Consider the following 24,323-nt stretch of genomic DNA (forward strand, 5'->3'; position numbering starts at 1 on the left):
TAGTGTTTGCATTTTTTTTATTTATTTATTTATTTATTTATTGTTGTTTTTGTTTTCTGCTCCACTTTGGCGCTCTTCTAGTTTTGCCTAATGCCACGCTCCCTGCCCTTGCCCCGGCCTGGCACGTTTTTGCTTGAAATAATTATAAACGATTTTGGCAACAAGCAAACCAACAAACAGACATTTGTAACATTACCATTTTAGCCCGACATTTACTTGTGTGTAGTACAATAAAATTATAAAACATTTAAAGATGTTTACCAGTCGGTTCGTTTAAGCCCGAACCGTGTCTGCCCTTTGTTGCCTCTTGGTGACAACATTTGACACAATTTGTCGCTGACGCGGCAATTTACTCAAAAAGAAGAAGAAAACGCAACACGCGAGCGAGCATTATTCAACTGGGAGATACCATAGACTTCTTTCAGCATAATTTTGATGTGCAACGTATTTTGTTTTAGACAAAACAAAAATACATGTGGAAAGTGTTTCAGTTGTAGCTTGACGCCCAGGATTTATGCGTTGTATAAGATTATGAAAATCACAGAGAAAGGCGGTGAAACTAGAGAGCGCCTAAGAAAGAGAATGATAGAAAATGTGAGAGCGATAAATGGAACAGTGGAAGGGAGAGAGATAGTCTGAGTGAGAGATACAGTGAGAGAGAGAAAAAAAAAAACAAGAGAGAGAGAGAGAGAGAGAGAGAGAGAAAAGAAGAGAGAGATTTAGATTTAGCGAGGCAAATAATCAGTGAGAGAAAAGAGGAAGAGAGAATTTTAAAAAATTACACATATATGTAAATATATGTAAATATATATATATACATATATAGAAAGAAAGAATCAGATAGATAGGAAGAGAGAGGTAGAGAGACTGGGTGACTGAGTCAGCGAGAGAGTCGAAGAAAATGAGATATTCATTATATATTCCGATTGATAGGTAGTTTCTCTCTTGCTTTTCTAACTGCTCACCTCTCCAGCCATCAATAATATAGAGAGATTCCGACTCTTTCGCATGAAGCCTATCAAGCACAACTGTTTGGGGTCTGATCTAAGATATGCCAACTAGTTGCATATGGTTATATTCAGAGAAGACTCATCGTAAAACTCCAAACTTCATTATGCACATTAAATAGTTACAGGGTATATTAACAAATCGCTTGAGTGATGCCCAACTTAATGGTGTTTTATACTGCATGCGTGTGTGCTATGCTCCGACTGTGGCTTGGATTTTCCGAGACTTTTTGAGTTGACTCTGCCCTATGCGCATGAGTTGCAACAGGGGCCGGCAAAATGACACCACACAAAACGGCGACAGACATGACAGACCCAATGTTGCTGTTGTTGTTGTTGTTATTGTTGTTGTTGTAGCTGCTGCTGCTCAAAAACAAAAAACTGCAATTGCTTTACGACCTGGCTAGCTGCATGTGTGCGAAAAATGAAACAAAAACCCGGCCCAGGTCTAGTTGGAGTGCGGCGGAGTCTGCGTAATCGTTGCACGGAGATTTGCATCTTTGATAAGAGACGGGTGTTGGCTTGTCACTCATGCTCAATAGCTGTTTGCCTCTCGTTGTTGTTAATGGTTTGTTGCCGTTGTTGTTGTGTTTGTTTTTGTTTTCTTGCTTTTACTTTGCTCGGCCATTCACTTTCTCCACATGCCTTTTATTTGACTTTGCTGTTTACTTTGCTAATTTTTTGGCTCTTTCAAAAGTGAAACAGCAAAACCAGAGAGACGCTGCGACGATTATGTATTGGCGTATGCAAATTTCCCATCGATATTATTCAATCATCTGATTTGTAGTAGTATTTGTAGCGGCACGCAACGCTTCTAATCGCCTGACTCGAATGCCATCGGAGCTCTGGTGCTTTATGATGACACAATTTGGCATAATTTGGTGAGGCATTGCATCAGTCGGCTTAATGTTGACGCATTGCGTGCATTGTGCTCCAATTCCTGCGATAAGTATTATTCATAACAAAAACTAGCTGAAACAACAACAGCAACAGCAACAACGAGCGAGAAGCGCAGAGCGACAGGCGGCGGAGCAATGCCAAGTTCGTTGCCTAAGTCTTTTGTTAGCGGGCGTCGAATTGATGTCGCGCACTTTACGACGCGATCTTTTTAACCCATTCACAGGGCCATATAAACAGCACCCAATCAATCAGCAGACCGACAGGTGCACAACTCATGCCTCAAATGACAAAGTCACAGACGTTGCCAATTAACATAGGTCGTCTAAAAAATTGTATGCTTCATTTTATGTGTGTGCAGATGAGTGCAGTTAAAAAGAAGTCGCGACGCATCGCTCAGCATCTCTGTCTGTCTGTCTGCCTGCGTGCCTGCGTGCCTGCCTGCCCGACTTGTTTGTGTCATCTTCATCTACTTGTCCAGTCTATTTGCTTGTTGAATTTGGCTTGGTTTGGTTTGGGTTGCTTGGGTTTGTCTAGCTTTCGAGTTGCCCAAGTGAAAGGCCTGCGGTGAGTGTCGAGTATTTTTGTGAGCATTTAGTCAAATGGGTATTATGAATATATTGAGCCATTTGTAGAGAAATTTTTATTTTTATAGCCATCAAAAGATTGCAAAAAGTTGCCTTAACAGACTAACTTGCCATAAATCCTTTTATGTGACATTTAAATTAATTTTATTCAAGCTCGTTAGCTAAATATATATATTTACATACTTTGTATGTTTCGGCAGTGTATTCCATCTTCAGTGCGTATTATTTTTATTTTTTCTTCGTTTTCATATTTGTTGTTTGGCACAGCTTTGGCTAAGCGCAGCTCAGCTGAATTTCGAATTGAAATTAAAATCTCTCAAGACGCAGCAGCCTATGCGTTGCTTACATAAGGTAAGACCGCTCCGGATCCGACATACTTGAAAACACTTGGAAACACTGGCTGCAAGCAGCGCTCGACTCATGCAGTTGGCCGGTTGTCCAGCACCCACTAATCGAACAGGAAGAAGACAGGGCGATGCATTCACTTTGCATGAACGGCTTTGCAGAGCCGCCGCGACAGAAATCAATTTGAGATTTTGTCACAGTTTTATGTGTGGACATTAATCTTCGTATATTTCGATCGGTTTTATTTTATTTACGATTTACGATTCGGCTGATCTGACTGTTGACTAAAATGTAGGCGAAGGTTATATTTGTTGCTTTTTAATTAATTTCGAATTCGTCTTTATTTATGAGAGAATTAAAATATATTGTAGCTTAGCACATTAACTTTCAATATATATAGTTCCGGCACAAAGCTAAGTAATTGTAAGAAGAGCAACGAAATAGGCTGGTAAAATAATACAAACTATAAATATTTACAAGAGAATTTTATCTACATTAGATAAAAAATTAAATTTCACTTGCGTCAAACTACTATATGCAAAATATTTTTATTATTTGCATAAATAAGTTTTTAAATAAACAATTATTTAAAATAGTTTCTTTTAAAATACATTTATAAATATGTACAGCGCGCCAACATTCAAACTAGGACGTTTGATTCAAGTTGCTAGCAAAAATGTAATCGAAACGACTGCCTATCGGCAGCTATCGATGACTTGTTCAGCCTTATGTGTGTGCTCAGCTGTTCGCTGTGTTACATGTGGTCGTGTGCATGTGAGTGTATTTATTCATAACCAGAGAGTGTAAAAATAACAGTCAATGCAACAGGGGTGAGCATCATAAAATATACATATTATGCGCCGTTAAGGTATAACTCGCATATTTTGTTTAAGTGCATATAAGGCAAAAAATAAAACAACCAAAATTAATCACCATAAGCAGAATAGGAACAAAGTGTCACAAGCAGTGCCGAGTGTATGTGTGTTAGAGATGGTAAATGTTGCGATATTTCACTTACAGTGACAGCTGGAAATGACAAAACACCTATTTGATATGTTACGAACAGTTACTAACAATGACTGAAATACATTAATTCAATTTACATACAAAAAATTACACATTCAGTTAGTCTTAAATTACCAATTTTAACCGCAGTATAGTCTCAACAAATAATAATGCCGTGTATGCTATCTTAAATTTCAGGAACTGCGACCAGTTCAAATACCTGCGATTGACCAAAGTCGCGATAACAACGCTCATCGCTCTTAAATCTGCACGAGTGTGTGTGTGTGTGTGCGGGTGTGTGAATGAAAAACTTGCAACTGTGAAAATATAACCAAAAATAAAGGTAAATCTGTCTAGAGTACGTTGACTCCCCGCCAGCGACAGTGATATAGCCCATCAACAGCTGGAAAGTTGCAGCACCAGCACTAGGAGCAGGTAAGCATGCAAACCCCCGCATATTCCTTGCCAACCTGTGCACTCAGCTGTGTCCTTCTGCTTAGAACTAAAATATTACTTTCGTTAAGCAGCGGCGACTCAGGTGGCCATGGCGGACACGGCGACAGCAGCTACAACTGCGACGGCCTCCAAGAAAAAGTATCGAAATAAGAAGAAGACACAACAGCCACAGAAGCCGGAGGCAAAGCCAGCACAAGGACCAGCAAGAGTCAAGGCTGTTGTACACCAGTCCAATGGGCATGACGACTCTGCGAATGAAATGGCCGCAATCAATAGCCTCATGGAGCAGGTGCAGCTGTTTAATGGCCATGCTGTAGACGGGCCAAAGGTGACAGCTGAATCGTCCTCTGTGGCTGCCACGGTCAATGGGCATGCCAATAAGAGCGCTGCCATCAACAACAACAATCACATAAACAATAACAACAACAGCAGCAACAATAACAACGATGTGAACAACATCAACTCTAGCAGCCGCAACAGGAAAAACAATGGCAGCAGTAGTAAAGCGAAAAACAACAACAAGTCCCAGGCATCAATAGAGGATTCGGAAAGCGGAGAGCACGACACATTAACAGCCGCGGTAGCCACAAGCAGCACAAGCGACACAAGCACTGCCAACACACATACAACAACAGCAACTACAGCTAAGATTGCCGCTGCGGACAGCACCCAAGATGAGGCGCCCTCGACATCGGCAGCTGCCGGAGCAGGCGCCACTACGGCACAGCCCCAAGAACAAGAAGAAGAACAACAACAAACACAGCTCCAGCTTAAACCTGCCATTACAGCCGATGAGATAGTTTATAAGGAATACGAAGCCGAGCATCAAATGCACGTAAGTGATGCCATTCCATCCACAGCATATTGTGCGTAATTTGACACACCTTCGATCTATTGCAGGAAATAATGCGTCTGATACAGGCAGAGCTGTCCGAGCCATATTCGATATACACGTACCGCTACTTCATCTACAATTGGCCAAAACTATGCTTCCTCGCCGCGCACGATAATCAATATGTGGGCGCCATCGTATGCAAGCTGGACATGCATATGAATGTGAGGCGCGGCTACATTGCGATGCTGGCGGTGCGCAAGGAGTATCGCAAGCTTAAAATTGGCACCACGCTCGTGACCAAAGCCATTGAGGTAAGTGTCTGTGTGTCCAGATAATTGGACAATTAACTGTATTCGAGTCATTCCCCTTTCAGGCTATGCTAGCGGACAATGCTGATGAAGTGGTGCTAGAAACGGAGATGCGTAACGAGCCAGCGCTGCGTCTGTATGAGAACTTGGGCTTTGTGCGTGATAAACGACTTTTTCGTTACTATTTAAACGGCGTCGATGCGCTGCGCCTGAAGCTCTGGTTTAGATGAGCCGACGCGTCGTTCAATGATGCCGTTGAAATTATTGTCTAGTGGCCGCCAAGCGAGAGCTCTAATTAGGTTGCCTTGTTTCGACTATACAGTTAACACCCAATGTTTCCTTGGGCTGGCTTCCATACTGTCCACACGAACAGGACTCTGTTTTTTTTTTTTTTTTTTTAACAGATATATGTATATATATATATACCAAAATATATATGTATGTGTATATGAATATGATTAGGCGTTTGTTTGTCGTTTAATTTTCTCTCACCGTGGCGCATGACAAACAATATTTTGTACCTATGAACTAGGAATTACAGTTTTAAATTTCTTTAATTAATGTATGTAAATTATTTTAAATAACTTTAGCGTATGGCAAACAACCAACCACATTAACTAATACACAACAGCCGTAACAACAACAGCAGCAACAACAGAAATAACAGTAAAAAATTAAATACATGGAAATAAAAACGTTACATACACATGCGAAACGTGCTTTACATACTTACATAATTACCCAATTACGAGTACAGTTAATGTTTAAAAGCAGAATCAGAAGCAATAACCGGTTGCATTATATTTGTAAATTAGACAAACGATATTACAACTAAAAACGCATAAACTAAACACAAAAAAGAAAAAAGAAAGAAAAAACAACATAAGACACATCAACTAATAACCAAAATATTCATATTTATTTAGGTATATGTATGTTATAATAAAAAAGAGAACAAGAAACTCACAGCAAACAAACAAGAAAAAGAAAAAAAAAGAACAACAACAACAAATGTATATCAAATAAACATTGAAACTGAAACAACACACAGACATGCAAAATATCGTAAACATTTACATAAGTACACATTGACATCCAGATATAAATATTTATATATGTTGTGTCTTGTTATGCACACACACACACATACATACAAGCATAAGTACATACTTTCACTCGTACTTGTATTAATACAAAGAAACAAACAAACATATATTGTATATACATACATACATATACAAATATATGTTGAATCAAATTACGCGTGCTAACTTGTGGCATTTTAAACATTTACAAAACATAGTTGAACAACAAGAGAAATGTGAGAACATAAACTTGAACGAAAAACATTTCGTGAATATATAGCATGAGGCGTGTTGTTAACGATCAAGACTTTGCCCTAATTATAGATAATTACAAAACAAAAGAAAAAGAACAAAAACTATAGAAAACAAAACTGAATAAATTGAGCAATTATGAAAATCTAATCACAATTTGACTAACTGCTTGAATATATGTAGATATACATATGTATATGTATCTATATTGTATACATATATATTTACAATGTATTTCTATGCAGTAATATTCAGCCAACAGATGGTATGGATAAGTGGTTCTAGATATACATAGTGTGGAAACTAATACCTGTCTGACTTACGTTTATCACTTATATCAGCCTCTTTTTATAAATAGATCGTAACCTATGTAAATTTGAGACTCTTCGACCCAACAGTCAATGGATCCCTAAGCGAATGCTTCTATAATGTATTCCATGTAAAATTCATTTATTCAGATCTATTTATAAAATATTTCAGTAGCTTCGTATTTCATTTGCGAGACCTCTCAGACTCACAATGGTATCTTTGGTACATATATCAGATGTTATATTTAAGGACTACATATCAAATACATAAAATATTCTGTCTTTATTTTACACAGCCCACCCAGCTGACTCATTGCAAAACATTGACTAACTTTAACACTTTCTTTTTAATTTTATTAAATTATTATAAAAAAAAAAAAAAAAACAACTACAATACTTAACGCTTAACGTAGGTGGTGCAGACGGGAATAGCTTGGAAGCAGTTCCCCTGGGTCCGCACATACGAGTTGCATATACAAGGCTGCAGCATGCTCGTACACTGTACGCCCACATGGCTGCGTTTTGGGGCGTAACGCTTAACAATATGAACAACATTTAGTTAGCTAAAAATATGTAGTCAGAGTGGAGTTACTTTCTATTTATATATAAAAATATATACACTAAGCCGGGATTTGTCTACAGAAATGCCGCCGGTTATCACCTGCTGCGTTTGGTTTTAGCTGCGGACGTCGCCGTCGCCGTCGTCGTCGTCGTTGTGCTGGACTCACGCAGTTGCTTGAGCTCGCTGCGTGCAGCTGCCTTAATGCTCTGCACCTGCTGGCGCACGGTGGAGTTTTTGTAGTTGACGGGCGGCGGTGTAGGCGCTGACGTCTGGGATTTGTCAAACAGATCGCTGACCTCGACCATGCGCGGTTTGAAGAACATGTTCGGGCGTATGACAGACTTCTCGGGATGTTTGAACAGGTTGAGCAGGCCCCAGGACTGCTCTCGTCGCTCGCTCTCTGAGAGTGTTGCGTTCTCCACCTCCGACTCGAGCATCCAGGCAGCATTGCGCACCTCGATGCGCAGTCGCTCGCACTCCTCCAGGCTGACGTTTTTGCTCACATTCAGCAGCTGCTCCAACGGATTCACAATGTACATTGCTGAGTGATCCGGCTTCGCCAGGGCGCGGCCCTCGTTCAGCGATATGGCCCGATTGTGAAAGTCAAACTGTGAGTAGAACTCAAAGAACTGTAGGAGCAGTTCGCTCAGGCTGCTCGTATTTCGACTTTGGAAGCGCACACGCTCCATGTCCCGCGCAAAGGTACAGTTGATGCCATCCTCAGTGACCCGAATGTCCGCTGTGTTCGCGGCCTTCACCATGGCTCCAATCGACGGCAGTATGGGCTGCCGCATCTGCTGCAGGAAGAACATGACCAGGCAGGTCAGCGAGAAGTTGGTAATCCAGCGTCCTGGCGACGGATTTGTTAGGCCACACGATTGCGCCCAGCGCCGCACGCAAAAGGTCAAGGGCCGCACGCGCGGATCCATCTCTCCAAACATGTACAGCAGCTCGGACATGAAGAAGCCAGTGCTGTAAGGGAATATAGCATATCCAGTGAGTCAAGATTCAAATACTTTTACTTTTAATAAGGTAAAGCTAAAAGGAGCGTATGGTGATTGTTTGTAGGAGAATTATCCATATAAAACCTTTTTCCAGACCATGATCTCCCATTTCCAATAATTAACATAAATATACAATAAAATAAATAATAATATTAGTCATAGCAACAGAGCTGTTCTAAGAAACCATATTCCATTTCCAATAGTTAAAAAAACTTAGAATTCTAATTCTATTAGTTTCCTCAAGTCACAAAGATACAAAGCTTTCGTGCTTTGTGATTCACCTGCCATAGTAGCGCCAGGGCGTGGCATTTCATACGGAGAACTGACCATCTCCACCGACCGGATACGGGCTTGAATGCATTGTGCGCTTAGTTTTATCAGCAACTCGTTCATCAGCGGCACCGACATTGTGAATCATAATCGAATCACAAACGGAATGCCAATGTGGTGGGAGGTACATTATGTGTAACTGATTCACCTGCAGCAGGGGCAAAAGGGATGACAATACTATCCCGTTATGTGTGCTTTATATGCCATTTGGCAATCGGCAACTGTTGCTATCTAATCTTATCAGCAAAAGCTTTGGCTTGCCTCAGCCTCAGCCGCAGCGTATGCTTATCTTATCTTATCTTAGGACTTCTTCCTCCGAGTTTGTACTGTGGATGTTGTCATCACATCAACTTGGTCAGGTTGCTGGTATGGTAACCGTTTTCTGACAAAACGATTTTAACGAACGAACCAAACGGAGTTCCGATAACGGCGTATAAAATATATTATATATTTATACACTTGTTTTTTGAGCTATAAACAATCAAAAAGGTAGTTGTTCACCTTTTTTTTCCATTGTTCAGTGTAGAATACAAAAAAATTATAGAAATACTTATAAAAAATAAAAATAAAAAACGATTTTTTTTTTTTTCAATAACTGTGCAAATGAATTGACCCTCAATGGAAAAGGCCAAATCGTTTTTTTTTTTTTTCTTAGTTAAGAATGTGATCAATAATACATCAGAAAGCTTGTGTTTCATATAGAGTTTGGTAATATTTTTGGTCTGAAATTGAACGAGTGTTGCAATAGGAAACCTATATATTAATCATATTGTGTGTATGCCACTTCTTCGCTGTGAAACGAAAGATAATGTTATTTGCTAAACACAACGCTGATAAGGCCAAGTGACTTGGCCGCCTTCAGCGTGGGTCTGGGCCTGGGCACAGAGAAGGAGGCATCGGAAGCTCGTGTGATTAACAGTTGGGCGTGATATGGGTCGAATTTTATACTAGCGCTGACTCAGTTACGTTTATTACTGTAGGACAGGTGGAAAATGGCATAAATTTGAGTCTTTGGTATATTGAATCTAAGGCCAATAATTTGATCTCCAACTCTTTTGCAGCCTTCCACAATGGGCATTGGCTATGGACCTGCCGACGAGCAGCTGGAAAAACAGATCGGCTGCGTGAAGTACACGCTGTTCTGCTTCAACATTATCGCCTGGATGATATCGACGGCGCTGTTCGCCTTGACCGTTTGGCTGCGTGCCGAGCCGGGCTTCAATGACTGGTTGCGCATCCTGGAGGCGCAGGCCTTTTACATTGGCGTCTACGTGCTGATCGCCATCAGCATCATCATGATGGCCGTCAGCTTTCTGGGCTGTCTCAGTGCGCTCATGGAGAACACGCTGGCTCTCTTCGTATTCATTGGCACACAGATATTCGGCTTTATTGCCACTGTGGCCGGCTCGGCCATATTGCTGCAGTACAGTACAATTAATTCGAGCCTGCAGCCGCTGCTGAATGTGTCGCTGCGGCGATTTGTGTCCACTTCTGAGTACTCCTACTCTAACTATGTGCTGACCATGATCCAGGAGAATATTGGCTGCTGCGGTGCCAGCGGACCGTGGGACTATTTGGACTTGCGCCAGCCATTGCCCAGCTCGTGCCGCGACACCGTCAGCGGCAATGCCTTCTTCAGTGGCTGCGTGGACGAGTTGACCTGGTTCTTTGAGGGCAAAACTTCCTGGATTGTGGGACTGGCCATGCTGATGGCAATGCTATCGGTGATCTGTGGCGTTATGAGCTTTGTTCTAGTCCAGGCCGTCAAGAAGGAGGAGGAACAGGCGAGCAACTACAGACGCTAAGAGCTGACATAAAGCCAACATAACAACCATTTAGTTAGTTTTAACAGCTTAAAAGTACCTGGACGAGCGCACAGTGCAAGGAGTTTTATCCACCGTTGATGGCTAACTCCAATCGAACAATAAGAACGTTAATAAACCATGAAAATAAAGCCTACTAACGTTCCTACTAGTGTAGGGAACTACTAGTGTATCGAAACTATTCAATGTACGGCAATTTTTGTAAGAATATCAAGTTAATAAATGAATATAGTTGTTTATCCACTACTCACAGGTTGCTCATGGATAGATCAATTTCCAGGTCGAGGTGCTCGTGATGGTATTTGATGATGGGCACTCGCGCCTGCAGAATACGCCGCACATGACAGACTCCGGGCAGAAACAGATGCAGCATATCACCAATGCACTCCATTTGTCGTTGCGTCTGCGAACGTCCATTGCTTAGATTCTCCTTAGTGTGGTATATGAGACGCGATGCTTCGCGTTGACTATCTTGATCCGTGCCTGGGGTTTTGCCATCGAAGCGCAATATCAAATCCAAATCACAGCCCATTTTGCCAAAGCCATTCACCGAGGATCCGAATGGCTGTGCCAACGCATCCGGAAACATGCCCGAGATGGCCTGTTCCACCTGGAGCGCAGCGATAAAGCGCATGCGCACGCCCAATTCATTCAAACGTGTCTGTTCGTACAGCAGATTCAGTTGTTGATCGATGCCAGCGGCACCGCGCAATAACTCCTTCAAGGCTTCGTGGCTCAATGACCGCGTGCCGTTGACTGTGTGCAGCGCCAGCGTTTTCTGATTAGCCGCTAATTTAGCTTGTCCCCGTCTGCCAGCGCCTCCAGTTGGTGCTCTAAACCAAAGGAACGGCGAACGTACCGGCACGCCACTGCCGCTGAGTTCTGCATTGTAAGCACTTGAACTGATCGCGGCGGATGCTTCGCCGGCGCTGGCATACTCCAGCAGCATATAGTGCAGCTCATCCTCATGCTGTACGGAGTAGTGTTGGACAGTGACAATACGTCCGAATCGACTGCAGTAGTTATACAATTCGTTGTATGACTTCTCAGAGCTGACCTGTACCACGATGCTGCGCTGCGCCTGCTGTTGACGACTGTCAATGAACTCCTCATAGTTAGGTTTACCTGTGGGTCGACGTGACACTTATTTCAGATGAGTAACGTCAAATTAACTATTATTGTTTACCAACCTCGAGCAGCGGCTTCTGTACCGGCGGCGGCGCATTGTTTTATGCAATATGTGCGCCAATGGTGGAGCTGGGGTGATAGGCGCATTAGGGTGTTCATGGTGTTTGGCTGAAGCTATCGGGACAACCTCATATACCTGCTGTATTTAGTTTTGCTGGGAATATGACAAAACTTTACTATATATTAGTTCTATTGGCTTAGATTTGAGGTTATAGGGCTGCAGCTATTGCATACCAGGGCTGCCGTATGCATATATCGATTCGGTTTCACATTTGCCTTTCCACGATAATCGATATATATTGAGTTTGAATTTCGGCGCCTCAGATTAAATTTTTATTGTAAAGCAGAATAACAAAAGCATATTTACGCAATCTCTGCTCTTCTGTACTTTCAATTGGACTCATTGCCTTACACAGACTGTAATATAAACAATATATTGGTTTATTAAACTGTTTTAATACACATTTCAGTTAATATTGATATTACATATAAATTGATTTTTTTTTTTCAGTTTGTTCATGGATGCGTTATTTGCTCTTTGTATAACTAGGTTAAATTTATGCTATATAAGTATGTACGTCCAAAAGTAAAACGCTTTGTATATTTTTGAAATATAACGCGCAATGTTTTATGTGGGTTCCGTTAATATTTTCTTAAATATTTGATTATATACCTAGCAATATATATTTATAAATATATATACATACATATGTAATGTGGTATATATGATGAAGTTATTGCAGATATTTGTGGTAATACATTATGAAGGTTATAATTTTTTAATTGTTATTGCTTACTTAGTTTTGTCTTGCATTTAAAGAATTGGGCTTGAATTGGTTGTGATTTCGTGGCTCTTGCGGACGATGGCTAATCAATTTTGTGTGTGTGAGTGCTTGTGTTGTTTGTGTGTGTGAGTTAAGATACATATATTTAGAACATAAGGTATTTCAATCAAATCAGTTTCATTGATAATTTTTCGCCTTTGTGGTATCATAGATAGCGAAAGCGCCAAATTTGCAAAACAATTTGCTTCTGCTTTGTTTTGGGCTGTTGTTGGGTTTCTCCTTTGTTTTTGATTGTTTTTACTTATTATCTCATTATCACATATGTTTCCTCAAATAAATTATGCATGTATGTGCTTTGAGACAATACAAAACGTATGGAAACATATCTATTAAGCAACAATTTTACAGGCTTTCTAAGAATTAAACAATAGGAAATCAGCAAAATGACTTTACACAAGAAAGGAACATATTAAAAGCAGATTAAATTCTTGAACTTACAATTAATAAATAATTAGTACACAAGTAATTTTAATTTAGCTAAAGCTGCAATGTGCGCTGGGTTCGGTCTTTGAGTGTGTGTGTGTGGGAAGATCGCTTCTAAATGCATGTGCTGGATTTAACATAACTACCTTTAGTGTTGCACTTTACATTTGTATGTTATCATTGAATTAGTTTAGTGTTAGCAAAATGCACTCAAAATATTGCTTGCCGCGTTTCCCAATAACCCATGATCCCACTGTTTACGGCCCATGGCCAAAAGTCTAGATGTCGTCTATCAGCCGTCCCTCTATTACCGATGAATGATGATAGTTTGGACGCGGCCTGAAGTCCTCGTTCTGCTCATTCAATTGTGTGGGCGAGAGATCCACGCCTGGGCAAGATGGTGTCACAACAATTTGCTCATACTCGTGCATGCGTTTTCTATAATCGAATAGTTGATATTAACTAAATTTTGAATATACACATGCTATTAAAGTTACTTACCCAAAGCAACGGAAAATCACGCTCTTGAGCCAGCCAAAAAAGTTGAACTCTGCAGTCAAGCCAGGCTTGACGGCGGGATTAGCTGTGCCCACATAGAACCAAACGACGAATACGACCAAAAAACATGTTAAGGCATAATACCAGTTCACCAACAGCATAACCAGCAGCTTGGTGAGTGCCTGTAAAGGAACAAATATAAGATTAAAGTGAACTTCTAAGAGGTAGGAAACTATCCACTTACTCCCAGTAGCGAGGCCCAGCGATTGCAGAAGCCGGAGTACCAGTTTTTCGTCTTGGAATGTATAGGCGGACGAATCGGGGCAATTGGCTCGTTCTCATCATCTGCTTCGCTGCCAGCCTGTGCTGTGGAAGGGTCGACGGTCACGCCAGTGCCGTCTGCCATTGCCGCTGGCTCCTGTCCCGATGAAGTACTTGGTGCTGACTCATTGATGTCTACAATATTCTCTAAAGGCACTGCTGGCATTGTTTGCGCTTGATGCATCGGTGAGTTCTGAGGACTCTGCAGGTTCTTGTGCCGCACGCGATCCGGAAATAGCATATCCAGATCATTGCCCCCATCCGATACGCTGCCATAGCGACGCGTCTCATAGCTTGGACTCGATGCCTGTATACGAAAGCGTTCCTCGCGCTGCTCCTGAATATCAAAGGTTTGCGCCAGTGCGAAATAGGCGTAGTCTATGCAGGCATATGTCATCAGGAATGGCATCGTTACAATGGGCGCCAAAAAGTTAATGTCGCCTACGATAATAAAGGTTACGGTAACCAGAGCCACCACAGCCATTGCGTACAGGGGCACTTTATTAGGTCCGCGCTACATGAAATCAAATAGAAGAGAACAACGCAATATAAGCAACAAGACAGAGTGAGAGAGATAGAGCTATTTACGTACACCCTTGCCCAGCACATCAATACCAGGTATGACGCTTTCCTTGGCAATACTCTGCAGAACCCGCGGCGTGCCGTACATCGCACCCAGGCAAGACGACATGCTGGACACATAGATACCCGCCAGCAGCAGAAAGTGAACGGCCGAAACCTTCACAGAGATCATGTAGTCTGTGTATAATACTCTTCGCTTGCATGTTGCACCCAGAAACAGCACGAAAACTAAGTACAGGAAAGTGCTGCACAAAACAAAAAGGAATAAGTCAATCGATTGAGGAATCTATAACAATAAATGTCTTACGAAGTGCCAAAAGCAGCCAGTGTGCCGTTGGGAATGTCTGTGGATGGTGCACGGAGGTCGCCACTCATATTGATGCCGGATAAGACGCCAGTGACGGTGGGAAAGAATACTCCAAAGACTTGAAACCACGAGTAACCGTGTTCATATTTTGGCCAAAGATTTTCCATAAAATTTCCGCTCATCCACCCATCGAAGTCGTTTTCTGCCAAAATATGTAATATTGTTAGATATATTATGGAAGAAACGAAGAAGTGTTTTAGCACTTACCCGTATCCTCGCCCACAAAGCTGCCCACCATGAAATCCAGCGCAGATATGAGCAATATCATCAGCAGAATAAACTGCAGTTTGATCACCCACTTCACGCCGGCCACGTTGATGCAGCCGAGCAGTAGGACAGCTGCTGTTGCAAACCCGCGGATGGCCCATTTGTTATCCTCGAGACCCACTAGGCCGGCCATCGATTCGCCAAATCCCATCACGTTGAGGGCACAGCCCACAGCTTGTCCAAAGCAGTACAGTAAGCCGAGTGCCCCACCGAAACGGGAGCCGAGTGTGTGTGCAATGAGAAAATAAACACCGCCACTTTCCACGCGACATCTCTCACAGATACCAATGGCCGACAGCACACTAATCAAGGCAATGACCACAGTGCAGAAAATAATGAGCACGGCATTGATGATGCCAGCCTGGGCGACAATCCAGCCGGAGCGCAGGAAGACAATAACGCCAAACACGTTGATCAGGCAAGAGGTGAAGACACCATCCCATGTACCAAACAGCACCGGCTGTGAGATCAAGAAGTTCGAGCGCCACCTGTTGAGTGATGATGACATCAGTCAGATATTATTTGACAAAATTGTGAACTCGAACTTACCATGGCTTGTCACCTTGCTCTCCGGCAAAGATTTCGTTAGCGCCGGACGCATGATGACCGCCAGCTGCATACGTATACTCATTGCCCAAATCGACAAAGCCCCCTGTGTTGTTATTGCTGCGTTGACGAAAGTTTGCAACCGTTATCTCGCCTTCATCATCACCGCCAAGACCGAAGCGTTGCCAATCAACGGTGCGTCTATTGCCGTTACTTTCTACGTTATTACTCATACTTATGATGGTTGTCGACCCGCCGTCCGCCACCCCCGCGCCAACAGCTTTGACAGTATGCTATTGTTGTTGTTCTTACTTTATTTATGGCACCTCGAACGATTAGTTTGGATTTCTTCGCACGAGACGCACTGAGTTTTATACTGTTCTAAGCCAACCGTCGTTACAAACTGATTGTTATCCAATGCCGGAGTATTTGTTGCTGTTGCTGTTGCTATTTCTGTTTATGGTATCCAAAAACGCATCCACGCAAGCAGATTGTACTGAATTCAATGTGTAGCGCCTCTATGGCTTACTTACTGCTAGTGTGTGCTACAGCGTATATCATTGTTGTTTAGCGGTGCCATTAAACAGATCTGTCGTAGTTTTTAAATGCGTAAAAAAGTTAAATAAAAACACTTCTCATACATATACATACATATACATATAGCTCGGCAGCTCGTCATCGATAACATATTGTTGCTATTGCTGAGACGTACGATAACGATCACCCTGTCTATAGGCGCGTAAATTTAAATTATATCTGAATGTTGAACTGCAATTTTAAAATAAAATTTAAGATAGGTCTTAGAAAATTATTTTAAATTGCTTTAAAATTAATTATATTCGATAGTCTTAAAAAAAATGATTTTGAAATATCAGCGATGCATTTATCAGTGTTGCTACAGTTGAAATACTTATTAATATATCGATAGGCTTACAAAAATCATACGATATCGCAGCTTAACTCGATATGTTATGAACATCTCTACGCACGTGTTGATGTGTTGCTAGCTTTTTTAAAATTATCAAACATGACAAAAAAGCCGGATAAATCTGTTAAGCCTAAAACGAAGCTTGCAAAGCAAGAGAATGCTAAAACTTCTGCAAAGGCTGAGAACGGTGATTCCGAAGCGACCGGAATCTGGAAGGATGAGCGCTTTCAGCATTTGCTGTCTGACCCGCGTTTTCGCGGTGTGCCCAAGGTGCAACGCAAGGTGAAGATCGACAAGCGCTTCCAGGGTATGTTCGACGAAGAGAAGTTCAAAGTCAAGTATACCGTGGACAAGTATGGTAGGCCTGTAAATAAAACAAATGCTGAAGATTTGCGCAAGTTCTACGAGCTCGACGAGAACGAAAGTTCAGATGAAGACGAAGACGCAGAAAAGAAAAAGGCAGAGGATGCCGAAGAGGACGAGGAACGCCGAGCTGAGGAGCTGGCCATCATACACGACGATGACGGCAACGATGCTCTGCAGCTGAACAGCGATGATGATGTTTCCGACGTACCTGAGAGCCTACGCGAGCGTCTAACAGATGTAAATATCGACTATGCCCGCGGAGAGGGCCGCCTTCTGACTGACTCTTCGTCGGGCGAGGATAGCACGGACGATGAAGATGGTCCAGAGCTGCAGATTGATCACGTCTGGGGTGAATTGGATATAGATGCAGAGTGCACAGAAGAGTCGACACGACGTCTGGCCGTGTGTAACATGGATTGGGATCGCATACGAGCACAGGACTTAATGGTCTTGTTGAGTTCTTTTCTGCCTCCCGGTGGCAGCGTTCTTAGCGTTAAGATATATCCGTCCGAGTATGGTAAAGCCCGTATGGCCGAGGAGGATGTTCACGGACCCATCGAGTTGATTAAAGCCCCGCCCGAAATAGATCTCGACTCCGACGAGGAACTGGTGCGCGAGCAGGACAGCGATGCCGAAGAAGGCGATGACTATCACATGGAGAAGCTGCGTCAATATCAGCTGAATCGCTTGCGCTATTACTACGCCGTTGTTGAGTGCGACAGCGCCGCCACTGCTGACAAGGTGTACCAGGAGTGCGATGGAATTGAGTATGAGAGCTCAGCGACACGTGTGGATCTGCGTTTTATACCAGACGACACGGACTTCTCTGAGGACATGCCTACGGACGAGTGCTACGAGCTGCCGGATGCGAACAGCTATCAACCAAGACAGTTTACCACAACGGCACTGCAGCAGGCAAAAGTGGATCTCACTTGGGATGAGACGGCACTGGACAGGCGTGAGCTGGGCGACAAGCTGTCTAGCGGCAAGGTCGATCAGTTGAACGACAAGGAGCTGCGTAAGATTGTTGCCTACAGCAGTGACGACGATGAAGAAGAAGAGGAAGAGGAAGAAGAAAAGGACGTGGATTCGAAGAAGAAAGAGATTGATGACGAACAGACCACAAAGGAAACTCCTGCTGCCAAGAAGCCAGCTAAGGGTCTCAAGCAAAAGGAGCGCATCGAAAAGTATAAAAGTCTGTTGGCTGAAATCAACGCTCAGGAGCAGAAGTCGAAGGAGAAAAGCTATGAAATGGAAATGTCCTGGAATATTGAGGCGCCCGAGGATAACCAGACCAAAGAACCATCAAGTAGCAGCACCATAGTACCACTGACACCAATCGAAAAGGTACTGCAGAAGCGTAGCGAGAAGAACAAGCGTCGTAAGGAGCTGCGCCGTCGTAAGCAACTGGAACTCAAGGGCATTGATCCCGATGCGGCAGAGAGCAGCGACGACTCCATTCCCGATGGTATTGATATGAACGATTCATACTTTGCGGAGGAGTTTGCCAGCGGTGAGTACGAGAAGCCCAAACAGAGTAAAAACGCCAAATCGAAGAAGCAAAAGAATAAGAAAGCAACACCGAACGATGCGGAAGCGGAGTCAGAGGCGCAACTGGCGCTGTTGCTGGACGATGGTGACGAAGGTGACCAGCAGCCAAAGCAGCACTTCAGCCTGGCCAAAATCCTAAAGGAGGAGCAGGCCACCAACAGCAGCAGCAAGCGCAAGCGACGCAAGCAACTGAAGAAATCAAAGTCCGGCGAGGGCAAGCAGCAGGAGGAGGATAACTTCCAAGTCAATCTGAATGATGAGCGCTTCAATGCCATCTACAAGTCGCACGAGTTCAACATTGATCCCACGCACTCCAACTACAAGCCTACCAAAGGCATGCAGCAGCTGATAGGCGAGAAGCTGAAACGGCGCCACGCCCAGACCGAGCAGAAAGAGCAGGAGCCCGAGCCGGAGCCGGACAAGAAGCGTTCCAAGCAAGAGCTGGAGCGTCGCGCCCTGGTGAAGAGTCTCAAAATGAAGATGGGGCAACAGAAAAAGAAGGCGTAGGGTTAGACTACGGTTAAAATATATTGCTTATAGCATGTAAAATATTACGATCTACGATCTAAGAATTAATAATAAAATGTCTTTGAACACGAATTGCAATCACAGCATACAAACTCGAACTATAAATTAATACAGAAATTGGTTACAGTTACAAAATTGATATTAAAGTAGTATTCCTAATAGTCATAATTGAAGTATCGCGAATAAATCATCTGCGTAATGCATGGGTCAATGCAGATCAAATCGGGCAAGCAAATTCGTTGCTCTGGCTTGTAGACAACCATTAGTTCGCAGAGACGGGCCCAAATGGGTTTGTAGCGTCGCCGGATCACTTGGCAGTCCAGTCTGGGCTGTGCCATGACCTTGACGACACAGCGCACTTGCTTGAAGGGATCCGTTGGGCGGAGCAGGGACTGGAAGGGATTGCGGCCAAGGCACAGCTCGTACAGCACCAGGCCCAGCGACCAGATATCCGACTTGAAGTCACATTTGGCGCCACACATGATCTCGGGCGCCATGTAGAGCGGCGTACCGATCACCTGCCAGGGCTGTTGGCTGGCGGGCACATGCACGTTGGAAATGCCAAAGTCGGCATATTTGACGCGATCATTGGCATCCAGCAGCATGTTCTCCGGCTTGATGTCCCGATGAATGACGTGTCGTATGTGCAGATACTCCAAGCCCAAGATCATATCGGACAAATAGTGCAACAGTCGCCGTTCGCCCAGCCGTCCATTTGACTGATTAACTGTGTGGATGACATCGCGAATGGTGCCATTTGGCGCGTATTCCATCACAATGTTAACTGTGCCGGAGTGCATGAAGGAGCGTATGAACTGCACTATATGCGGATGCCGCAGCTGCGAGATGATGTAAATCTAAAGAGCACAGCTTGTCATTTTACTCAACAACATATTTACATGTACATACATACATATGTACATGCATGTATGTTTGTGCATTACCTCTTCTTTGATGAGACGTAGCTCATTCTTGGGATTCCGCATAATAATGCGTTTTACGCATACTTTACGTTCTTTGGGGCCATTGCGCTCCACGCATAAGAACACGCGCCCAAACGAGCCTTCGCCCAATACGCGCAAAGCTCGAATATTAGCGTCGCCTAAATCCATGGTAAAACTTATGCAAAACAATTTACAGTTACATTTCAGATGTCGCGCGCTATATCGATAGAACTGGTGCAGTTGTCACCGAAACGATTAATTGCTGTTTTCTGTAACTGGCTTATCAAATATAAAAAAATGTAATGTCTTAAAGTTAAAAGTCAATGATTTTTAATTTAATAGTAATTAGTTGGCTTGTTATATTAAATTAAACTAGAAAGTATATTTTTTCATATGGTACTTAAGCTACTTGAATTATTGCTTCAGCATATATACATATATACATATATATACTTTGGGCAGCATTGGCCATTATATGGGCCATTATATATTATATATTATATATATCTTAATTATATATATCTAAATTTATATGATTTGTCTTTGACGTCATTCTGCTTTTCTTTTATAATTAATTAAAGATGCTCAACATTGGCAGTAATTTGTTTCCTTTCGGCTGTCACTGCACTCCTTTGGGAGCAGAGAACCAGTTAAACCAGGAACTGAACATTTACACTTTAGGCAGCTCATCACTAATGTACTTCGTCGTTTTTCACAGCTGATCAATTTAATCGGATAATCGATAACGCATACAAACAGGTGGCAGCTCTTGATAACGGCTTTTAAATTTAAATTTACCGACTTCCTGCGATATGGGAAGAGGATTGAAGTTATATAAACGTTTTAGCGCTTATTAAATTATTAATTAAAATGGTGCTTGCATCAAGCGAGTTTTGTCATAGTAGCCACAGCTTGTTATGCAAATTGGCTGGCCCCACCGTGCAGAAATGTAGTTTACTTTTACTTTTGCTCTGCACACGGCGTTGCTGATTTGGCTGTTGGAAGCATACTAACCCAAAGAAATTCAAACTACTGCACACATACGGCATTGTAAGAGTAAAAAGTGACAGCAGCGCCATTTGGAAAACAGTTTACAGAGCTGTAGGGGGCCTAAGCTTCGGTTTGAGTCTACATTTTTATACGTGTTTTTTTTCTATACATATATACATTTTTTGTAGTAAATTTTGCATTTGTTATTTGGGGAAATTTTCGCAATTTAAAGCTTCCTGCGCCAAATACGGCCATTCACTGCTTGATTATCTAATCGAAGTGCATTTTAATTGCTATAACTTTTATTTAATGTGCATTTAAACGATAATTGGAACACAACGGACCGATTGGGCAAGCATTTACATAAACATCGAATCGTTTATGAGCAAGTAAATGTGGAGTCATTAGGCATTTTAAGCCTTTCACTACCAAGCCCTTCCACAGATTCACATTAAGTTGCAGCGTATTGCAGTGCCTGCTGTTTAACGTATTCAAACATCAAAGCCCTCGCCATAATTAGCGTCTGTCGATCATACACCAATTTCTTAAGCATTCGAAAATTTCACATTTACATTTGAGCTGCTTTGGGTGTGGCTAGATGAACGAATGAGGAAGCAATACGACGAGACTTGCAACAATTGTTATCGTGGCTGTTGCTAGCAGAATGAGCTGATACATATACATATATCTTTGACTGGCTAATGTGAGCAGGAAGATTATCGGTCAGCCAAGCAAGATGCCGAACGGACTCGTTTCACAGCGTGCGGAAAGTCCCAGACGGGATTTAAATTTTGTGGCTGTATCGATGTCAATCAATATTACTAATTGGCGCAATTTCTACTATTTTCGATTTAATTTTTTAATGTTATTTGATATTTATGTCTTTGTTGATTTTCTTTCTTTTGCTAACCGTTATCGTATATTTGGCTATTATTATTATTATTATTTGTTGTTGTTGTTGTATATTTTGTTCAATTACCTTGCACTTGCATTACATATTTGTGCACCGCTCGACCGGTTAGTGTTGGCGGCGGTGGTTAACCTGCCACACACACACACATAGACACAAACACACGCACACTAATGGCAACAGGCTTTTGATGGAAAATCTCCTGCTTCACGTGACGTCTAAGCGGCGTATACGTAATAATTTTTAATTGTATGACTTTCGCACGCATGTGTGTATGTGTGTGTGAGTGTGAGTGTGCACAACAACAACAACAACAACAACAACAACAAAAACAGCCAAAGACAACTTATCTTATATGCCATTAACGACATCGACTCTGACTTCAATTTCATTCGTTGTTGCTTTGAAGTTCGTTGCCGCAGCTACTCAATTGTTGTCATGGTTGTTGCTTGCTGCTTGTTGCCTGTTGGTTGTTGGCTGTTGCTTGTGTTGCACATTTCACTAGCGCGCAGCCAGTTCGCATCGGTGTGCACACATCATTTCTTCGGGTATAAATCGAATCTGGTCTCAACGGCTAAGCCACATTCAGCTCAGCAACGTCAAGGAGTCCACAGCTCCAGCCAGCACCACCCAAACGAAACTTTAAAACTCTATTTTTTTTTCGTGTGTAAAATTTTGGAAAATTTGTGTTTTCATTTTTGTTCTGTGCGTGTTTGTGTAAAGCCGAAAATAACAAACAAAATGCTGAAATTTGCTGTAAGCCAAAATAGTTTCATATTAAATATAAAAATAATTCAAGGATCTCATGAAAAAGGATTATCAAAGAAAATACTAAATTTATGAATTCTGTCATCCTTGTGTTATACCCAAATTGCTAACGAATTAATGCCGTTATTAATTTCTTGTTGTTGTTGTTGTTGTTGTTGCGTGTGTCTTTGGCTTAGCTTCCGTGCCTGGCTCTGTTGGCTCTTGGCAGCGCGCTGAAAATTCACGATTACGAGCATGAGGAGCACGCCAAATACGAGCCGCAGCACGAAGAGACCGAGGTGCACCATGAGGTGGATCATAAGCACGCCACATCGCATCAGAGCGTCAAGTTCCATCATTATCATGCGGTGCCCGTCTACATCAAGCACGAGGACCAGCACCTGATCAAGAAGCCCATCGAGATCGGCGGCACCAAGCAGAAGTTGAAGATCCTCCACCCCAAGACCGAGCACAATCACAACCACGGCCTGGTGCTGGAAAGCCACAGCGAATCGCATGTGCACGAGCACGGCCACTACGAGGAGCCAGTGCATCATTCCGAGCACTACGAGCACTACTCGCACCACGAGTAGGCGCAGCCTCGCTAAACTCTCTGCATAAATTCAATTTTGTTTTTTTTTTTTGCCAAATAATTTTAAATGTTTTCTCTTATCAGATGAGAGCCAATCGGATACTTGATTATGTACTTAATTTTAAGGCTTTGTTTTTTATACATAATTCTACTATTTGTGAAATAAAATTTTGCCCAGAGTATTATTAAATACAAGAGAGTTTCAGTCAATTGATGCGTAGGAATATGTCTTGACTCTAAATAGGTTTATAAAGCCCAAACTTGGATTTCAGATTGAATGATTGAATGATTTCAGCATTTGTTGTTGAAATGTGACTAAATATAATAGAAAATAAATAAAACTAATAGTTTAATGATATAATATATAAAGAATGAAATTAAGACACATTTCCATTTCATCAGTAATATCTGAAATGCTTTTCTGTATAGGAGTCATTCATCATAAATTATCAATTCTCAGTCTTCCCTAGCTGTGACTCAGTTATTTTTAAAGAAGTTAGTTAAGCTAAGTAGAGTTTTAGCTAACTTTAAGCTCACTGTGAAAGTGGTTTTACTTTTAAAGTATATTTGCTTAATGAGCTTTTAATGAACTCTCGCAGATCAGCAGCTTTTGTACTATGCAGCTTTCCCTTAAAGCTCAACTAGAGCTACATAAATCTCAACGTAGCTTTTTTCCTCCTTTAAGCAACTTTTATGGTCTATTTGCTCAGTTGGCTTTTCAGCAGCTTTCAGCGCTGCAGCGCTTAAAGTGCAGTTAGCTAAAATTAAAAAAAGCCTTTAAAGTTTAGCTAAAACAGGCTGCAACATCGCAATGGCGTTCTTAGCTTAAGTTTAGCTTTTAAAGCTTTTGTTATCTAAATATCTCAAAAAGTTGCTAGTTTTAGAGCTTTTAGTGCGCATAACCTCCCAACGCTAGCTTTTGAGCT

The 24,323-nt window shown here is 42.2% G+C and overlaps 7 protein-coding genes across 14 annotated transcripts; 4 read left to right on the plus strand and 3 right to left on the minus strand.

Annotated features, from left to right (window-relative positions):
* Window positions 1-3,556: 3,556 nt before the first annotated feature.
* On the plus strand, window positions 3,557-6,927 carry Naa30A (N(alpha)-acetyltransferase 30 A). 4 transcript variants are annotated; one of them, XM_089476175.1, is made up of 5 exons: window positions 3,557-3,666; window positions 4,040-4,276; window positions 4,342-5,132; window positions 5,198-5,443; window positions 5,506-6,927. In XM_089476175.1, exons 3-5 carry the CDS (start codon window positions 4,386-4,388, stop codon window positions 5,668-5,670), a joined length of 1,158 nt encoding a protein of 385 aa, XP_089332301.1. In that variant the 5' UTR covers window positions 3,557-3,666; window positions 4,040-4,276; window positions 4,342-4,385; the 3' UTR covers window positions 5,671-6,927. The 4 variants fall into 4 exon arrangements, with proteins under 4 accessions (XP_089332301.1, XP_017872214.1, XP_017872213.1 ...); XM_018016725.2 differs by having other exon boundaries at window positions 4,366-5,132; XM_018016724.2 differs by having other exon boundaries at window positions 4,369-5,132.
* Window positions 6,928-7,349: 422 nt separating this feature from the next.
* MTPAP (mitochondrial poly(A) polymerase) lies at window positions 7,350-12,314 on the minus strand. Its single transcript, XM_018016723.2, has 3 exons — window positions 11,995-12,314; window positions 11,056-11,929; window positions 7,350-8,619 (listed from the first exon to the last, which is right to left on the minus strand). Exons 1-3 carry the CDS (start codon window positions 12,089-12,091, stop codon window positions 7,743-7,745), a joined length of 1,848 nt encoding a protein of 615 aa, XP_017872212.1. The 5' UTR covers window positions 12,092-12,314; the 3' UTR covers window positions 7,350-7,742.
* Tsp2A (tetraspanin 2A) lies at window positions 9,312-11,050 on the plus strand. Of its 2 annotated transcripts, none has more exons than XM_089476177.1 (2): window positions 9,312-9,470; window positions 10,043-11,050. In XM_089476177.1, exon 2 carries the CDS (start codon window positions 10,052-10,054, stop codon window positions 10,784-10,786), a length of 735 nt encoding a protein of 244 aa, XP_089332303.1. In that variant the 5' UTR covers window positions 9,312-9,470; window positions 10,043-10,051; the 3' UTR covers window positions 10,787-11,050. The 2 variants fall into 2 exon arrangements, with proteins under 2 accessions (XP_089332303.1, XP_089332304.1); XM_089476178.1 differs by lacking the exon at window positions 9,312-9,470 and adding an exon at window positions 9,701-9,966.
* A 907-nt stretch (window positions 12,315-13,221) lies between the features above and the next one.
* On the minus strand, window positions 13,222-16,596 carry LOC108619901 (solute carrier family 12 member 8). Of its 3 annotated transcripts, none has more exons than XM_089476171.1 (8): window positions 16,493-16,596; window positions 15,845-16,430; window positions 15,236-15,783; window positions 14,969-15,170; window positions 14,672-14,906; window positions 14,003-14,593; window positions 13,762-13,940; window positions 13,222-13,698 (listed from the first exon to the last, which is right to left on the minus strand). In XM_089476171.1, exons 2-8 carry the CDS (start codon window positions 16,072-16,074, stop codon window positions 13,539-13,541), a joined length of 2,145 nt encoding a protein of 714 aa, XP_089332297.1. In that variant the 5' UTR covers window positions 16,075-16,430; window positions 16,493-16,596; the 3' UTR covers window positions 13,222-13,538. The 3 variants fall into 3 exon arrangements, with proteins under 3 accessions (XP_089332297.1, XP_089332298.1, XP_017872211.1); XM_089476172.1 differs by having other exon boundaries at window positions 15,845-16,294; window positions 16,375-16,508; XM_018016722.2 differs by lacking the exon at window positions 16,493-16,596 and having other exon boundaries at window positions 15,845-16,486.
* Window positions 16,597-16,783: 187 nt separating this feature from the next.
* On the plus strand, window positions 16,784-19,306 carry LOC108620154 (ESF1 homolog). Its single transcript, XM_018017045.2, has one exon. The coding sequence runs from the start codon at window positions 16,869-16,871 to the stop codon at window positions 19,191-19,193; it is 2,325 nt and encodes a 774-aa protein (XP_017872534.1). The 5' UTR covers window positions 16,784-16,868; the 3' UTR covers window positions 19,194-19,306.
* png (pan gu) lies at window positions 19,196-20,415 on the minus strand. Of its 2 annotated transcripts, none has more exons than XM_089476176.1 (2): window positions 20,159-20,415; window positions 19,196-20,053 (listed from the first exon to the last, which is right to left on the minus strand). In XM_089476176.1, exons 1-2 carry the CDS (start codon window positions 20,324-20,326, stop codon window positions 19,370-19,372), a joined length of 852 nt encoding a protein of 283 aa, XP_089332302.1. In that variant the 5' UTR covers window positions 20,327-20,415; the 3' UTR covers window positions 19,196-19,369. The 2 variants fall into 2 exon arrangements, with proteins under 2 accessions (XP_089332302.1, XP_017872535.1); XM_018017046.2 differs by having other exon boundaries at window positions 19,196-20,071; window positions 20,159-20,404.
* A 2,202-nt stretch (window positions 20,416-22,617) lies between these two features.
* Window positions 22,618-23,592, plus strand: LOC108618653 (uncharacterized). Its single transcript, XM_018014744.2, has 2 exons — window positions 22,618-22,814; window positions 23,003-23,592. Exons 1-2 carry the CDS (start codon window positions 22,800-22,802, stop codon window positions 23,396-23,398), a joined length of 411 nt encoding a protein of 136 aa, XP_017870233.1. The 5' UTR covers window positions 22,618-22,799; the 3' UTR covers window positions 23,399-23,592.
* Window positions 23,593-24,323: the final 731 nt, after the last annotated feature.

Source organism: Drosophila arizonae, chromosome X (genome assembly GCF_054131065.1).
Source record: "Drosophila arizonae isolate 15081-1271.41 chromosome X, UAZ_ARI_1.0, whole genome shotgun sequence".
In the NCBI taxonomy this organism is placed as follows: Eukaryota; Metazoa; Arthropoda; class Insecta; order Diptera; family Drosophilidae; genus Drosophila; species Drosophila arizonae.

Bases quoted from the DNA above. Each gene is read 5' to 3' on its own strand.
- Naa30A (XM_089476175.1), top strand. From the start codon at position 4,386: ATGGCGGACACGGCGACAGCAGCTACAACTGCGACGGCCTCCAAGAAA. The intron at 5,133-5,197 runs GTAAGTGATGCC...GATCTATTGCAG, and splicing joins AAGCCGAGCATCAAATGCAC to GAAATAATGCGTCTGATACA. The intron at 5,444-5,505 runs GTAAGTGTCTGT...TTCCCCTTTCAG, and splicing joins TCGTGACCAAAGCCATTGAG to GCTATGCTAGCGGACAATGC.
- Tsp2A (XM_089476177.1), top strand. From the start codon at position 10,052: ATGGGCATTGGCTATGGACCTGCCGACGAGCAGCTGGAAAAACAGATC.
- MTPAP (XM_018016723.2), bottom strand. From the start codon at position 12,091: ATGAACACCCTAATGCGCCTATCACCCCAGCTCCACCATTGGCGCACA. The intron at 11,930-11,994 runs GTTGGTAAACAA...GTCGACCCACAG, and splicing joins TACAGAAGCCGCTGCTCGAG to GTAAACCTAACTATGAGGAG. The intron at 8,620-11,055 runs GTGAGTAGTGGA...ATTCCCTTACAG, and splicing joins GATCTATCCATGAGCAACCT to CACTGGCTTCTTCATGTCCG.
- LOC108619901 (XM_089476171.1), bottom strand. From the start codon at position 16,074: ATGAGTAATAACGTAGAAAGTAACGGCAATAGACGCACCGTTGATTGG. The intron at 15,784-15,844 runs GTAAGTTCGAGT...ATCACTCAACAG, and splicing joins GAGCAAGGTGACAAGCCATG to GTGGCGCTCGAACTTCTTGA. The intron at 15,171-15,235 runs GTAAGTGCTAAA...ATATTTTGGCAG, and splicing joins CTTTGTGGGCGAGGATACGG to AAAACGACTTCGATGGGTGG.
- LOC108620154 (XM_018017045.2), top strand. From the start codon at position 16,869: ATGACAAAAAAGCCGGATAAATCTGTTAAGCCTAAAACGAAGCTTGCA.
- png (XM_018017046.2), bottom strand. From the start codon at position 20,326: ATGGATTTAGGCGACGCTAATATTCGAGCTTTGCGCGTATTGGGCGAA. The intron at 20,072-20,158 runs GTAATGCACAAA...TGTGCTCTTTAG, and splicing joins TACGTCTCATCAAAGAAGAG to ATTTACATCATCTCGCAGCT.